At 42.3% G+C, this 16,996-nt stretch overlaps 1 protein-coding gene across 2 annotated transcripts in view; it reads right to left on the bottom strand.

Moving 5' to 3' along the window:
• Positions 1-16,735, bottom strand: part of LOC139583994 (lissencephaly-1 homolog B-like) — a 29,091-nt gene extending 12,356 nt beyond the window's left edge. Inside the window, exons 1-2 of one of the 2 annotated variants that reach the window (XM_071415497.1) lie at positions 16,544-16,735; positions 1,705-1,820 (exon numbers count right to left, since the gene is read on the bottom strand). In XM_071415497.1, the coding sequence (XP_071271598.1) occupies positions 1,705-1,736 (32 nt within the window). In that variant the 5' untranslated portion in view covers positions 1,737-1,820; positions 16,544-16,735. Of the gene's footprint in view, positions 1-1,704; positions 1,821-16,424 lie in introns of both variants that reach the window. The other variant, XM_071415498.1, reaches the window with a different exon arrangement.
• Positions 16,736-16,996: the final 261 nt, after the last annotated feature.

The following is a 16,996-nucleotide window of genomic DNA, read 5'->3' as shown; positions in this document are numbered from 1 at the left end:
GACCGTACGCCTTGTGGGTTGATATAATTTTCTTATACATTTTACTTTGTAAAATGTAACGGGACTGTTTTACTTACTATAATGTTATTACTGATCAAATTGATTGTAAAGGGAAATGAAAACATGATCGGTGTTTCAGTAGGACTTTAGAATAATGCAAAACTTATCCTCGACTCTATCCGAGCTAAGGGAAGCAAACAATGCCAGCCCACTAAATGGATGACGAATGGGCGATAATTGTGCACGTTACTTCACAATCAAATTTAAAATGAGGCCTAACTGAATTGAAGAGGGTGAAGAGGTTGATTTAATTTAGAACAATCGTGTAATGATGCGGATTTATCATCGTTGGCGCTCATCTTAATATCACAACCGACTTGGGGGTTGATGCATTCTCTTTTACGCTTTACTTTGTAAAAATAAGTTGATACGGGGCTGTTTTATTTACTATAATGCTATGACTAAATGAAATTTATTGTAAGGGAAATGAAAACATGCTACATGTTGCATTAGACCTTTAGAATAATGCAAGACATATCCTTGACTCTATCCAAGTTGATGACCAAGGAGAAACAAAACGATGCCAGTCAGCCTACACAGCAAAACTACACCTAAACTATACAAAAACTAATTTCATAAATAAGAGTTAGCCTATAGGCAAGACTAAATTGACAGTCTGATGAGTGGCAGTATTATCAGTTGTCAAATTGGACATGAAGAGATGGGCGCATCTTGTAATTGACAGACAGGAAAAGGAGCATCACTTTATAAAATCCTCCATCAGTGTCACATGCAAGTAAAATAGTTTGAAAGTGGGGAAAGTATTCTGATTGGCTGGGCCAGGCTCCCCAATGGGTGGGCATAGCTCCAGGCCCACCCATGCCTGAGCTCCTGCCCAGTCATGTGAAATCCATAGATTAGGGCCTAATGAATTTTAAAATGATTGATTTCCGTATATGAACTGTAACTCAGTAAAATTGTTGCATGTTGCGTTTATAATTTTTGTTCATTAACAGAAATTATTCAAATTCATTGCCATGCCTTTTCAAAACTTTTTTGAATTTTTATCATTTAAAAGTATTCCAAGTGTTAGGTTCTTATTTTTCAGAGTAAATAACTCACGGACACTAGAGAAGCTTAACCAAGTTTAATTCTTCCCAGAGGGTCATTACAGCTGTATTCAGACAACAAAACATTTCTCACCATCACACTTTGGACACTCCTCCTCTCCAATCCTTACATCTTATGGTTCCACAGGAAGAGGGTAACAGGATACTAAACCCTTATTACTCCCTTCAGGGGATCTGACCTGACCTCAACCCCTCCTTCACCTAATCCACAGATGTCCATCTGCTTCCCCTATAGCAATCCTGTGATCTCCTCCCTTCCACCCAGCACATTCCACAGCCACTCTGTCTTTCTACAGATCTCACTCCTTTATATACTCTGCGTCTGATCTATCATGTCCTTAATATCTCAATGTTCAATTTTAGAATCCAACACAAGCCTGGAAAACACGTCATTTTCCATGACTTATCCAGGATTTATGACCGTACAAACCACGTACAGATTACACACACTAGACATTCCCCCCTGCATAGTGAACTGTAGAGTAGGGCCTCACTGCGTAGAGATTTCCTGTCAATCTATTTTTATGAAAACAAACGCAGGGCTAATCTACAAGTGTCGTGTGTGTGTACTCACAGCTCATCTCGTTGTCTCTGTGACAGCACCATGGTGGCTGTAGTGGCTGCTCTCGCCCTCTGGGTGAGGGTGTAGGGGGGTCCTCAGGTCAGTTGCTCAGTCCTCAGAGACTACAACTGGTACTCCAAACAGAGGGGCGGATACAAGGGAGAGAATGAGGGGAGAGAGCAAAACAAAGAGGTGGAGGGAGAAGGAAAGATTAAATTAGTTTATGGTTATTGACAGAAAAATTTGATTAGTAATCAACGCGGTACAAACACAATGATATCTGCCATTCTGCCTAATGGCAAGGCTCACTTCTCTCATTCTGGCCTCTGACAGGTGTGGAACATATTTAGGCTAATAGTACGGCATATTGATAGGGTAGCCTAAATCTACTAATAAACAGAAACAAATCCAACACAGCCATTTGTGGTTCTGCATAAGACTGCTAGTAGCTGGGGTGACAGTGGCTTTAAGCTGCTTATTGGCTAGACCACGAAGAGTCTGTCTGTGTCTGTGTGTGTACACATGCTTACAAGTGTTTATGTGGGTGTGCCATCATTTTTGTAGAACTGTTTGTATGTGTGGGATCCGTGTGTGTGTGTGTGTGTGCCAGAGACTAGTCGTCCAGACAGCTGACAGTGCAGGACTGAGGAGTATCGCTGGGAATTGCCAGACCTCATGATACGATATTATCACAATACTTACAGTATGTGCCGATACGATATGTATCACGATTCTATTGCGATGTGATACTGCAATTTTAATGCGATTTGATGTTCCAAAAATTTTGATGCTCCAGAGTTATGTTTTAAGTTTACTGTTCCGATATTGTATATTCTGTATGAGATCTATGTGAACTTGTGTCTGTATTCTGTTGGTTTATTGCTGGCAGCACCTTTCTCACGAAGGCAAATTCCAGACATGTGTAAATAAATGTACAGTACCAGTCAAAAGCTCGGACACACCTACTCATTCAAGGGTTTTTCTTATTTTATATTTTCTAAATTGTAGAATAATAGTGAAGACATCAAAACTATAAACACATGGAATCATGTAGTAACCAAGAAAGTGTTAAACAAATCTAAATATATTGGAGATTCTTCAAAGTAGCCACCCTTTGTCTTGATGACAGCTTTGCACACTCTTGGCATTCTCTCAACCAGCTTCATGGAGGTAGTCACCTGGAATGCATTTCAATTAACACGTGTGACTCATTAAAAGTGAATGTGGAATTTATTTCCTTCTTAATCCGTTTGAGCCAATCAGTTATGTTGTGACAGGGTAGGGGTGGTATACAGAAAATGGTCTTTTACCAAATAGGGCTAAGCCCATATTATGGCAAGAATAGCTCAAATAAGCAAAGAGAAATGACAGTCCATTCTCCCAGCTGACAGATCCACAAAAAGAATGAGAGACAGACAGGGTCTAAGTAAAGACCACAACCAGAAAAGGCCACAGGGATTCACACAGGTGGAATACGGTTTGTTTGTCTGTCGTCTCATGTTGAGACACCGAACCACCAGAATAAACTATGCCATCAAGTCATTCATTCTGAGAAACAAACTGTATAGGCAAGCTACCAAAAGCCATCGTGGGCTGGCTTGTTAAATCACCAGTCTCACAGAACATGTTAGAAGAGGGGACTGCGGAGAAAGGAGGGGACAAGGGAAAGGTGAGAAGGCAGGGAGGAAGGCTCCGGGCAGCACTGACTGTCCAGCTCATAAATAGGCCGCTAACCAAATTAGCCTGACCTCTCACATATGACATTGTCACCAAGCCTATGCTAGCTCTGACACCTGCAAGAGCCAACTGAGCTCTGCCAGGACTGGTATGTGTGTGTGTGTGTGTGTGTGTGTGTGTAGGTGTGTATGTGTGGTTGAGAGACAAGTGGGTGTACTCACACGTGTTTTGTGGACAAGAAAGTATAATTATAACGTTAACAAACTGTTAAAGGTGCAATGTTTTTGAGAAACAGGCATTACTTTCATGATCAATACCCTTCAATAAAAATATCACTCTTTCAATGTTGAGTCAATCAAAATACTACTAAGTGAGCAATAGAGTTCAAAGTCCCATGCACTACCCTTATCACACTGGAAGTAAATCTGTGTACGCGTGTGAATAACTTTCACTGCAGTCCAATCCCTTTACAGTCAAATGTTCAGTGCAACAAAAGTTGACATATCATTTCAAGGTAGGACTTGGCCAGTTGTTTGCCTTCTGTCCATCTGATTCTCTCTGTGTACTAGCCAGGTTTTTGTCCTAGCACTACACAGCTCATTCAAATAGCCAACTCATCATCAAGCTTTGATTATTTGAATGTTTGGCTATAAAAGGCCCACCACCAGGCTCCATTCACTTAGAGCCCCCGGTCAGGTAGTCAGTCAGACAGTAACAGCCTTTAAAACTGTAGAGACAGCACTGTCTTGTCACACATTTCCCAAACCAAATCCCTCTTCTCTCATCTCCCAGCTTAAAAAAAGCTATGAGAAGCAATAATGGATCATGAGGTGAATCCAGACATAGCAAAAATAGGGTGAGTCAGTGTACAATAGGATCTAGTCAGTGTGTACACTGCATCTCGTGTGTGTTTGAGTGAGTGTGTTTCTTAAAAGACCGGCACCTGCATGTTGAGAGAGCTAGGAAACCATGTGAGATGAGAATGAGGGTGACATCTCGTATAAAGTGAGTGATATGTGGACAGAGAGAGTTATTGTTTGGTTTTAAAAACACACACAGGGTTTCCGTTAACTGGTAATTGCCGGATTTTGGCCAATCAAATAAATTAAAAGTCGATAAATAAAAATGTAGCCAGACAAATGTAGCCAGACAAACAAAACATCGATATTTTGGGTCCATGGCCAGGAAACTCCTCAGACCTTAATCCGATTGAGAACTTGTGGTCAATCCTCAAGAGGTGGGTGGACAAACAAAAACCCACATATTCTGACAAACTCCAAGCATTGATTATGCAAGAATGGGCTGCAATCAGTCAGGATGTGGCCCAGAAGTTAATTGACAGCATGCCAAGGCGGATTGCAGAGGTCTTGAAAAAGAAGCGTCAACACTGCAAATATTGACTCTTTGCATCAACTTCATGTAATTGTCAATAAAAGCCTTTGACACTTATGAAATGCTTGTAATTATACTTCAGTATTCCATAGTAACATCTGACAAAAATATCTGGACACTGAAGCAGCAAACTTTGTGAAAATTAATATTTGTGTTATTTTCACACTTTTGGCCACGATTTTAACAATTTGAGAAAAATCTGAGAAAAATTATATCAGCATATGGACTGTAGTACTCACGCTGGAACAACACTCAACCATTGTTAATCCAACTTCCGGGATGCATTCAAGGCCCTCCCAAGCCCTCCTTTCAGCAAATCTGACCACTACTCCATTTTGCTCCTCCCTTCCTATAGGCAGAAACTCAAACAGGAAGTACCCGTGCTAAGGGCTATTCAACACTGGTCTTACCAATCGGAATCCACGGTTCACCAGCTCATCATTAAGCTTGAGACCCTGGGTCTGAACCCCGCCCTGTGCATTTCTCAAATGTATACACTGTATTCTGTACTATATCTTAGTCTATGCTGTTCTGACATTGCTCGTCCATATATGTATAACTCCATTATTCCTTTACTTAGATTTGTGCGTATTAGATATTTGTTAGATATTGCTGCACTGTCAGAACTAAACTCAGCAAAAAAAGAAACATCCCTTTTTCAGGACCCTGTCTTTCAAAGATAATTCGTAAAAATCCAAATAACTTCACAGATCTTCATTGTTAAGGATTTTAACACTGTTTCCCATGCTTGTTCAATGAACCATAAACAATTAATGAACATGCACCTGTGGAACGGTCGTTAGTGTCTTAACAGCTTACAGATGGTAGGTAATTAAGGTCACAGTTATGAAAACTTAGGACACTAAAAAGTCTTTCTACTGACTCAGAAAAACACCAAAAGAAAGATGCCCAGGGTCCCTGCTCATCTGCGTGAACATGCCTTAAGCATGCTGCAAGGAGGCATGAGGACTGCAGATGTGGCCAGGGCAATAAATTGCAATGTCCGTACTGTGAGACACCTAAGACAGCGCTACAGGGAGACAGGACGGACAGGTGATCGTCCTGGCAATGGCAGACCACGTGTAACAACACCTGCACAGGATCGGTACATCCGAACATCACACCTGCGGGACAGGTACAGGATGGCAATAACAACTACCCGAGTTACACCAGGAACGCACAATCCCTCCATCAGTGCTCAGACTGTCTGCAATAGGCTGAGAGAGGCTGAACTGAGGGCTTGTAGGCCTGTTGTAAGGCAGGTCCTCACCAGACATCACCGGTAACAACGTCGCCTATAGGCACAAACCCACCGTCGCTGGACCAGAAAGGACTGGCAAAAAGTGCTCTTCACTGACGAGTCGCGGTTGTGTCTCACCAGGGGTGATGGTCGGATTCTCGTTTATCGTCGAAGGAATGCGCGTTACACCGAGGCCTGTACTTTGGAGTGGGATCGATTTAGAGGTGGGGGGTCCGTCATGGTCTGGGGCGGTGTGTCACAGCATCATCGGACTGAGCTTGTTGTCATTGCAGGCAATCTCAACGCTGTGCGTTACAGGGAAGACATCCTCCTCCCTCATGTGGTACTCTTCCTGCCGGCTCATCGTGACATGACCCTCCAGCATGAATATGCCACCAGCCATACTGCTCGTTCTGTGCGTGATTTCCTGCAAGACAGGAATGTCAGTGTTCTGCCATGGCCAGCGAAGAGCCCGGATCTCAATCCCATTGAGCACGTCTGGGACCTTTTGGATCGGAGGGTGAAGGCTAGGGCCATTCCCCCAAGAAATGTCTGATAACTTGCAGGTGCCTTAGTGGAATAGTGGGGTAACATCTCACAGCAAGAACTGGCAAATCTGGTGCAGTCCATGAGGAGATGCACTGCAGTACTTAATGCAGCTGGTGGCCACACCAGATTCTGACTTACTTTTGATTTTGACCCCCCCTCTGTTCAGGGACACATTCCATTTCTGTTAGTCACATGTCTGTGGAACTTGTTCAGTTTATGTCTGTTGTTGAATCTTATGTTCATACAAATATTTACAAGTTTTATGAAAATAAACGCAGTTGACAGTGAGAGGACGTTTCTTTTTTTGCTGAGTTTAGACGCACAAGCATTTCGCTACACTCTACACACATAATAACATCTGCTAAACACGTGTATGTCAACAATTATCAATTGGGAAGAATCAAATCAAATGTAACGTTTGCTCGAAATGTGCACTGCACACACTTGACATTATCATAATTTTCAGTGCAGCCTGTCCACCTGAATTGAAAAGCAGCCACTGCTGTCGAATGTCTTCATTCTTCTGAAACACTATGGCATCCAGTCACAACACAGTGTGCTTTTGCCGGCATGCTGGTAAGTAGCTTGCTAGCTAACAGTCACACCACAGATGAAAGGTTACCTGAGTCTTAGATCGTACGTTCTGCTTGAGCTAGCTAGCGGATTGTAAACAAAGCAAGGTGTAGACACGTGACTTGCAGTTAATGCGGTTAAGACAATAACATTGGTGTATTACATTTTCAGGTTTATGTGACCTATCATAAAGCCGGAAGTAAATCATTGGCTTACTCCTGAATCCAAGTGTTTGACATGGGGGAGGGGACAAGTAAACTACTTTGAACTGATTTTATCCAAATAATCATCCAATTGGATTAAAAACATGATTTTCACTGTTAGGGACCTTTAAGAAGATATTGTAATGGACAAAGCGGATCCAAGAGCAGTGCTCCCTTTCAGTCCTATCAGTATCGACATGCACTTTCGACGCACTTAGCAACCGTTTCGCAGCTTGATGTTTTTGGGGGAAAGATGCACTGTTACACACACACAGAAGCCTAACTTCCATAGTTATCTGTTAACCCAGCCATGGTAACTTGACCGGTATACCCAATCATTTGGGGGAACAGAAAGAAAGGAAATGGCATAGATTCTTCAGGAGATCAGTGAGTATAGCAATGAATAAACATATCTTTCATGTTGTCATCACAAACATGACATTCTTAAGAGACTGAAATTTGTACAATGTACAAATGGCGTGCCGGGCACCGGCAAGCTGACTTCGATTGTCAGTTGGACGGTGTCTCCTCCGACACATTGGTGCGGTGGCTTCCAGGTTAAGCGAGCAGTATGTCAAGTACAGAGGTCGACCGATTATGATTATTCAACGCCGATACCAATTATTGGAGGACCAAAATAAGCCGATACCGATTTTCTTTTTTAAAAAGGGCCGATTTTTATAAACTGCTCAAAAAAATAAAGGGAACACTAAAATAACACATCCTAGATCTGAATGAATGAAATATTCTTATTAAATACTTTTTTCTTTACATAGTTGAATGTGCTGACAACAAAATCACACAAAAATGATCAATGGAAATCAAATGTATCAACCCATGGAGGTCTGGATTTGGAGTCACACAAAATTAAAGTGGAAAACCACACTACAGGCTGAACACGACCTTGCTTTTTATTTATCCTGATACCGGATGTGTTACACGCAGCATTCACAGATACAGCCTGGATTCGAACCAGGGACTGTTGTTACACCTCTTGCACTCAGATGCAGTGGCTTCACACACACACACGGATGCAACGGTCTAACAATTTAACTGTTTATAAGGCAGCAAAAAATGTAAATAAATCGTTACCGTTTTTTTTGGCAAGGAAAATGTCGGATATCGGTATTGGCCAAAAATGTCATATTGGTGCATCATTAGCTGTAACGTAATAAAATGTGGAAGGGGAGGGGTCTGAATACTTTCCAAATGCACTGTATATACACTCCACAGGTTAAGAATAAGTTGAATGGTATCAAACACATGGTTTTCCGTTTACTCGGTTCCAGCCAATATAATGAGCCGTCCTCCCCTCAGCAGTCTCCACTGATATACTCCTAATCTCAGACTCTGCGATTTCATTTGAGCTAGCTGCACTTATTCCTCACGAAGCTATACTATATCTAGACATGCCATTATGATGATCTCTTTCCTATGAAGGGTTAAACTATTCTTCATTTTCATTATGTGAAAGGGTAATAAATAAATGTTTCAGGGTTCAACCTTTAGTCAATTTCTTGTCAGATCGTAAATCACCTCAGGTTTGACAGCTGCAGTGCTTCTCTCGCCACAGGGCAGACCAATATGGTCACTGGGCGTATCCGTACTTAAATCAGGAAGCAAACAAACTCAGCATGACCGGTTAAATTTTATGGATTTTTAAGACCTTAAATTATGCCATGTGATGTGATCACATGCAATGCTCCAGTTAGCAGAACAAAGCATCATTGCAGTTCATATGAGAATGTGAGTACACCCAAAATGGATCACTCACATAGGAAGCTAGCTGGTTAACAAACACACTTCGGAAGCAGTAGGAAGTGCATGAACATTTTATCATGATCACGTTATGCAGTGATGCTGACTAGTGAGTTCCCCCCCCCACCTTTATTTAACCTGGTAGGCCAGTTGAGAACAACTTTCTCCACCTTTAACCCCGTTCCAGGTTAACCAAACGACACTGAGGCGTTCCTAGCTGACAGAGGACTTATTGGATGACTTCCTGAACGCTACGGGTTCTGACAGGGTTTACCTGGTTGAGGTGAACGTCGAATAGACACTTGAGGATGTTCATTCGTCTACAACAGCAACACGTGCTAAACGACTACGCTAAACTTGCCATAGCTTTGAAATTAGAAATCAGTGGTTCTGCGACTCGCAAACACAATAGCTCACTGGCTAACACTGTCAAACAAGCTCAGAATGAACAACCACAAGCTTACTATCATAGGCTTCGTTCAGCTTACTTTGGCCTACTCACCGAAACAGGAATGGAAGAGCTGTTACCATTCAAACAAAATGTTTGTTGAACATGTATCCCACCTTCATTACCTACTTAGGCAAGTTAACGTGGGCTGTAGGGCCCATCTTACAACTCAGTGCTTGCAAGCACAGCTTTTGAAGGATCAAAAGCTTGCAATGCTAAGAGCCCTGACCACTCGGTTTTGAAGTTTGACCAGGAGCACTCACTCCAGTTAGAGGGTGCATTATCTGGTATTGAAGCGTTAAGAGATGACGCACTACAACGGTTTCTACCACGATTCCAATAACCACCGCAGTCCAAATAACTGTAAAGCACATCGCTATCGAAACGACTGCTGCTACAATCGATCTGTTCGCCATGTCCCTGCACCCAATCCACACAAAGTGTCAGAGTACAAGGGTAACAAAGGGTTAAAGGACAATCAAAACGTAGACCAATGTTCTCCAGAAGTTCCACTACGTGAAGAACTAAAGCGAGAAGAATGAGAAATGGGTAAAAGAAGGACTAGACGGGGAATTGCGGGACACGAGGTGGCAGGAATTAACACCCTTAGCAAGGAAGTGGAATGAGAGCGGGATGAATTTGATTTAAGACGCTATCCAGGGCCCGCTTGATCAAGAAACAAGCCCACAGGCTTTGTCTATAGACCATGATACAAAGGTTGCGAAGAAAAATGTCAAAAGCTCCGTTAAAGCCAAGACCACTCAAAATCTGAAAAGTCAATCTGCTTTCACCTTGAACAGAAATGGCACATCACATCGTTGCGAACAACCACTCCACTTTGTAGGGAATATGTCCACTAAACGCAAATCTAAACGGCCATACCTGGAAACAGTCCTGGAGGACTGCTTAACTTGTCATGCACTAATTGATTCGGGCGCGACAATATCGCTTATCTCTCAAACCTTGTTTGACGATATCAAAAGGTATTTGAAGCCAACTAAACGTTGGTTATAAGTGGAAAGATGCGACACTACACTTCAAGGTTTCACTCAGACTACCTTGCCTCTCACATTGAGTCATGCTGAAACTACACTTCCAGGTAGTATCGCTCATTCACCCTGTGTATGTTACCAGCCTCAAATCTGAACCCCTGCTACTCGGAGAAGACTCGATGGATCGGAAAACCAACCATGTATTGTCACAGGTCACAGTGCCTTCTCCACTGACCACACTATCTTCCCCTAACGCTAGCTGCAACGCAGTCATCCACGAGAGGTATCTGTCAAAAGCACCCCTTGGGAAAGAGACGTTTGGAAACCTCTCGGTGCAGAATCTGATCCAAGGAGATATTACGATATCTCATTCAATCAGCAAACCTGATTGACTATTCTTTTCATGATTTCGAGCCAGCAGTCTCTGTGAATGAGCAACTTCCCTCCCCCTTGAAGTCGTGCAATACTGTAGTTGAGATTAACTTCTCTTGCCCTTCGGACACTTCTGCAAGCACTGCGTCCGTCTCAGCAAGAAAAACATTGACACGCAGAGTGTACTCTGCTTCCGATGATACATCTTCTGCTTTGTGGGGGACTGTCACCCCTTACAATTACACTAATGGCGTCAGTCCAGCAACTGACCCGATGACTCCCACTGGTGAAACATTTTGCGATATCAGACAGATAACCTCGTCTCAGTTCGCAGGTACTGAAGAGGTTGCCACACTCAGACGATGTGGTGACTGACAGGCCTCGACAGCCACTGAGCGTTTTGAAGCACAAACACCAGGAGATTTGGTTGAAAGGTTACAGCCATTCTCATTATGCGGCCGCCGACAACTTGTACATGGGTCCAACCTTTTTGGTTGTGCCCAAGATACCAACCGCTGGTGGTGGTGGTGGTCGAGACTACGTGCATCACCATACGAGGACGCCAGAGAAGAAAACAAATCTAGTTGTAAACTCCCCTATGAGAAGAGTGAGGAGCAGACAGGCCCCTAGACACATCTAAGATATTACTGAGGTGTACCACACTGGTCGTAAAAGAAGTCCGATGGACTTCCACCTCCAAAACAAATGGCAAAAATAGTCATGCCTTGCCATGTGTAGGTTCAACTACAATAACAACTAGTAAAATGCTCTAAATCATGTGTTCCTGTAGGATAACATTTCTGAATAAATCGGTAGGACAACTGGTCCCCTTTGAGTACTAGTACCAATGCTAAATGATATCATAACCGCCATCGATAAAAGACAGTACTGTGCAGCCGTCTTCATCGACCTGGCCAAGGCTTTCAACTGTCAATCACCGTATTCTTATCGGCAGACTCAATAGCCTTGGTTTCTCAAATGACTGCCTCGTCTGATTCACAAACTACTTCGCAGACAGAGTTCAGTGTGTCAAATTGGAGGGCCTGTTGTCCGGACCTCTGGCGGTCTCTATGGGGGTACCACAGGGTTCAATTCTCGGGCCAACTCTTTTCTCTGTATATATCAACGATGTCGATCTTGCTGCGGGTGATTCTCTGATACATCTCTACGCAGACGACACCATTCTGTATACATCTGGCCCTTCTTTGGACACTATGTTAACTACCTCCAAAAGTGCTTCAATGGCATACAACACTCCTTCCGTGGCCTCCAACTGCTCTTAAAACGCTAGCTAAACCAAATGCATGCTTTTCAACCGTCGCTACCCGCACCCGCCTGCCCGACAAGCATCACTACTCTGGACGGTTCTGACCTAGAATATGTGGACAACTACAAATACCTAGGTGTCTGGCTAGACTGTAAACTCTCCTTCCAGACTCATATCAAACATATCCAATCCAAAATCAAATCTAGAATCTGCTTTCTATTTCGCAACAAAGCCTCCTTCACTCACGCTGCCAAACTTACCCTGGTAAAACTGACTATCCTACCGATCCTCAACTTCGGCGATGTCATCTACAAAATAGCTTCCAATATGCTACTCAGCAAATTGGATGCAGTCTATCACAGTGCCATCCGTTTTGTCACCAAAGCCCCATATACTACCCACCACTGCGACCTGTATGCTCTAGTCGGCTGGCCCTCGCTACATACTCGTCTCCAGACCCACTGGCTCCAGGTCATCTACAAGTCTATGCTAGGTAAAGCTCCGCCTTATCTCAGCTCACGATAACAACACCCACCCGTAGCACGCGCTCCAGCAGGTATATCTCACTGGTCATTCCCAAAGCCAACACCTCCTTTGGCCACCTTTCCTTCCAGTTCTCTGCTGCCAGTGACTGGAACGAATTGCAAAAATCGCTGAAGCTGGAGACTTACATTTCCCTCACTAACTTTAAACATCAGCTATCTGAGCAGCTAACCAATCGCTGCAGCTGTACATAGTCCATTTGTAAATAGCCCACCGAAACTACCTACCTCATCCCCATATTGTTTTTATTTACTTTTCTGCTCTTTTGCACACCAGTATCACTACTTACACACCATCATCTGCTCATCTATCACTCCAGTGTTAATCTGCTAAATTGTAATTACTTTGCTACAATGGCCTATTTATTGCCATACCTCCTCATGCCATTTGCACAAACTGTATATAGACTTTCCTTTTTTTCTATTGTGTTGACTGTACGCTTTTTTATTCCATGTAACTCCGTGTTGTTGTTTCTGTCGCACTGCTTTGCTTTATCTTGGCCAGGTCGCAGTTGTAAATGAGAACTTGTTCTCAACTAGCTTACCTGGTTAAATAAAGGTGAAATAATAAATAAAAAAATGCTACCACAGTCAGTCCAGCAACAACCAGTAAGACGATTAGACCACACAAGTCAAATTGCTATTGATAATAGCGACAGATGAGTTAGTCACTCAGATTGCAACACGCGTAAGGGAATCTCCAGAACACTCTTCTGATGGTCAACACACATGCCACTAATAAATAGAACCCTCCATTCAGGATGAAAGTTAATACAAGTCATGAACCATGATCACACCGGGTAACGACTGGTTCAGTGCTTAGAGAGAACTTCCGTCGTGAGGTTAGCTCCTCCGTGGATAACATAGCTATGAAATAGACTCCTTCATACCCATCACTGCTACAATGGCGTAAAACACATTGACATGTAGTAAAACTACTACAGGACACCTTAACATGTGTTGAGGTCGACGTAAATTCTTACTGACCTCCAGGCATCGACATGGAAATTATCTGATGAAGTCAGACTCATTCTGAACAGGTTGCAACCTACCAGGATACTTGGTTCTTTCCATTGGCATATGCGCTTATGTAAACATAAGTGCTTTGTTGCTTTGCAGCTGTAGACTTATGTAGTTATCAACTTAGGATAGTGCCCTAAGCAACACACCGCAAATTAGGAACATCCTAGATATGACATTAGACAGATTGTAAAACTGTCATGGTCAGAACATATAGATTCAATGGTTATAAAGATGGGGAGAGGTCTGTCCATAATATAGAGATCCTCTGCTTTTTTTGACACCACACTCCAAAAAGCAAGTCCGGCAGGCTCTAGTTTTAGCTCATCTTGATTATTGTCCAGTCATATGGGCAAGTGCTGCAAAGAAAGACCTAGTTTAGCTGCAGCTGGCCCAGAACAGAACTGCATGTCTTGCGTCACTTCTTGTTTTTATAAGAAATATTAATGTGTTGGAAATTCCAAAATTGATTGAATAGTCAACTTACACACACACTTACCTCACCAGACATGCCCCCAGGGGTCTTTTCACCGTCCCCAGGTCCAGAACAAATTCAAGGAAATGTACAGTATTATACAGAGCCATGAGTGCATGGAACTCCCATCTTATATAGTGCAAGTGAACAGCAAAGCTGGTTTCAAAAAACAAATAAAGCAACACCCCAACTCCCCATATGACATACTTGTGTGTGTATATACTGACATGTATGTGTAACTGATAGATGCACACACACACTACATGTTTTTAAAATGTAAATTGTAAAGTCCTGTCTGTAATCTCTTTTTCAAGACTAGCTGTCGCCATTGGCGTCAGCTAATCGGGATCCTAATAAATCAAATCAAACCTCAAACCTTGAATCTCGAGACAACTCCGATAGTGTTTTTTTCTCAAAGTTGACGCGATGTCGCGTCCTACTTATATCAGTACACTCCTAACAACTTAAACATTACGAAATATCTATTTGAGCAAATAAAAATCAAATAAGCCATACATTTTTTGTTGTTGACCAAATTTGACACTCATTGCCCTCCATACCAAAACTCCTTGCTTGGTGGGCGAAACACAGACAAAAATGCCACCTGCTGGAGGGAGACAGATTTTCTGCGGAGTTGGACCGCTCTTCCTCTGGAAGGTATCCGCCAGCCTACCAGAGGACCACGTTCTGTGTAACGTTATTTATGATAAACAACCACCAAAGCAAAAAAGTATGTGATGTTACTAATTTAGTTAACGTAAAGAGCAAACAATTTAGATAGCTAGCTAACCTTCTGAAATGAACAGTTTGCGGACTAATGTAAACTCACTCACTTTTGTACATCGCCTTGGTCCGTACAATTGACCTTATTTTAGCGCCCCAAAAATGTAATACTTCCAGATCAACTGTAATGTCAATACCATTGTAAAGCACAATTTCGCCCCTTTCCAACAGAATCAATTACATGACCCCCACGCTGCCAGTTTCTGAATGATTCAAGAAGGCAATGAGCCCTGTCAGGTCTTTTTAAAAATGGCGGGTGGGGAAGCGAAACTAATGCGTGATAGTGAGAAAGAGAGATGTTGTGTGGGAAAATTGCTTTTTTTCACTCGATCTGTCCAACTTATTACCTTATCGCCTCCCAAAATGTAAATAAAACGCTATAAAGAGTTTATATAATGTGTGATTACATACCTATTTGAAGGTTTGTGTCGAATTTGAGTCGGGTTTTTAGGGCGGTGCTAAAGTGATCTTAGAAGTACACAGCGGCTTTGAGAATGATGATCGCATGCAGTGATGACACAAAAAATGACTAGGTATCCCCCCTTACCCCGTCACTGTCCATTTCTTGTTTTTAAACGATGAGAGAAGTGCTACACCTGGTGGAGAGAAAATGTAAGACAGAACTAGTTGCTTTATGCGTGCTGTACGTTATGCGGAGGGTCCATTTTTTCTACTTTTCTCCAATACTATAGAGCCATTACCATGTCGATCAACTTTTGAATAGAAACGTAGTTCACACCCCCGATTTTTAAGTCAACACAGTCCCATTCGTTTTCTTTGTACCCTCGTTTGAATGTTGCTGTTGTGCACATTTGTACGGAATGGGGTGAGTTTACGTTAGCTAACTTTCCAAAAGGCTAGTTAGGTAGCTAACGTTAGTGGTTAACGTTACGTAAGTCGGCAACTCCTTAGCAAGATTAAACATTTACATTACTACAAAGGTGAGACTAAAATATGTGGTTTAGCCAATTTAACATTATATGATATAGCTAGCATTGAAGGAATTTTAACAGCTAACGTTAGCTATCCAGCCAGCAACCTGGGACAAGGTTGCAGCAATGACCAATTAACACGCCCTTCCAGCTAACTAACTAGCTACCTAACGGGTTGGCTAACGTAATGCAGCTGGTTCGTTAGCATTTTATTACCAAAGTCCTCTTGTCAAACATGACATTTGTCTCAACATAACTTACATAACTAGGTAACGTTATAGTTATGCGATTTTAATCAATCATTCCACCTTCCGACCATTAAAGTGAACCAATTGAACCGTGGTAATTGCTAACGCTAAATAGCAATGTTTAAAATCCTTGAAGCTAACGTGCCATGTAAACAAACTCGATGCAAATGCCATGGGCAAAACATGCACTGTGAGGCAACATAACAAATGTATCAGAGCAAGATCATGACATTATCTAGTTACAAGAATCAATTTCCCAACCTTATGTTGCTGTAACAGCCTCTTCGCCATTTTGAGACAGACGGGAGGCGAAGAAAAAAAAATGCAGCCACATCGTAATCATTACCGCTTCGTTTTATGGCAAAACAAGATCAACTCACCCTTCTATGTATGATCTGTCTCATAGTCCTTGTTCTGCAATAATAATAAAAAAAGGCGATCAAATGTTTTGTTTTTGCTTAGACCCTGCTGGGTGATAGGACATCTATCTTGTTTTCTCCTCCTTTATTTTAGTAAGTCAGTAGCAGTGAGGTATCACTACCGCCTCCGGACCGCGGGTACGCGCATGGGCTGACAGCCCGGCGCGCACGTCCAGTTTAAACGAAATTGTCCTGAAGGGAAAGGTTTGGGACATTGGATACTAAAAGTACGCACATTTGTATGTTGAATTTCGTGGTCGCACATTGAGATTCGTAGTTGCAAATACGATAAACAAATGTGTTAGTTCATTTTGCAAGTTTGTATCATAATTCGCAAATGTGTAATTTAATTTCATAACCTTGTATCATGATGTGTGAAAAATTTAATTTCACATCTGCAAGCATTCAACTCAA

The sequence above is a fragment of the Salvelinus alpinus genome, chromosome 9, assembly GCF_045679555.1.
Source record: "Salvelinus alpinus chromosome 9, SLU_Salpinus.1, whole genome shotgun sequence".
Classification (NCBI taxonomy): Eukaryota; Metazoa; Chordata; class Actinopteri; order Salmoniformes; family Salmonidae; genus Salvelinus; species Salvelinus alpinus.
Note: the sequence above shows the minus strand (reverse complement) of the source record. Positions and strands in the feature narration are given on the sequence as shown.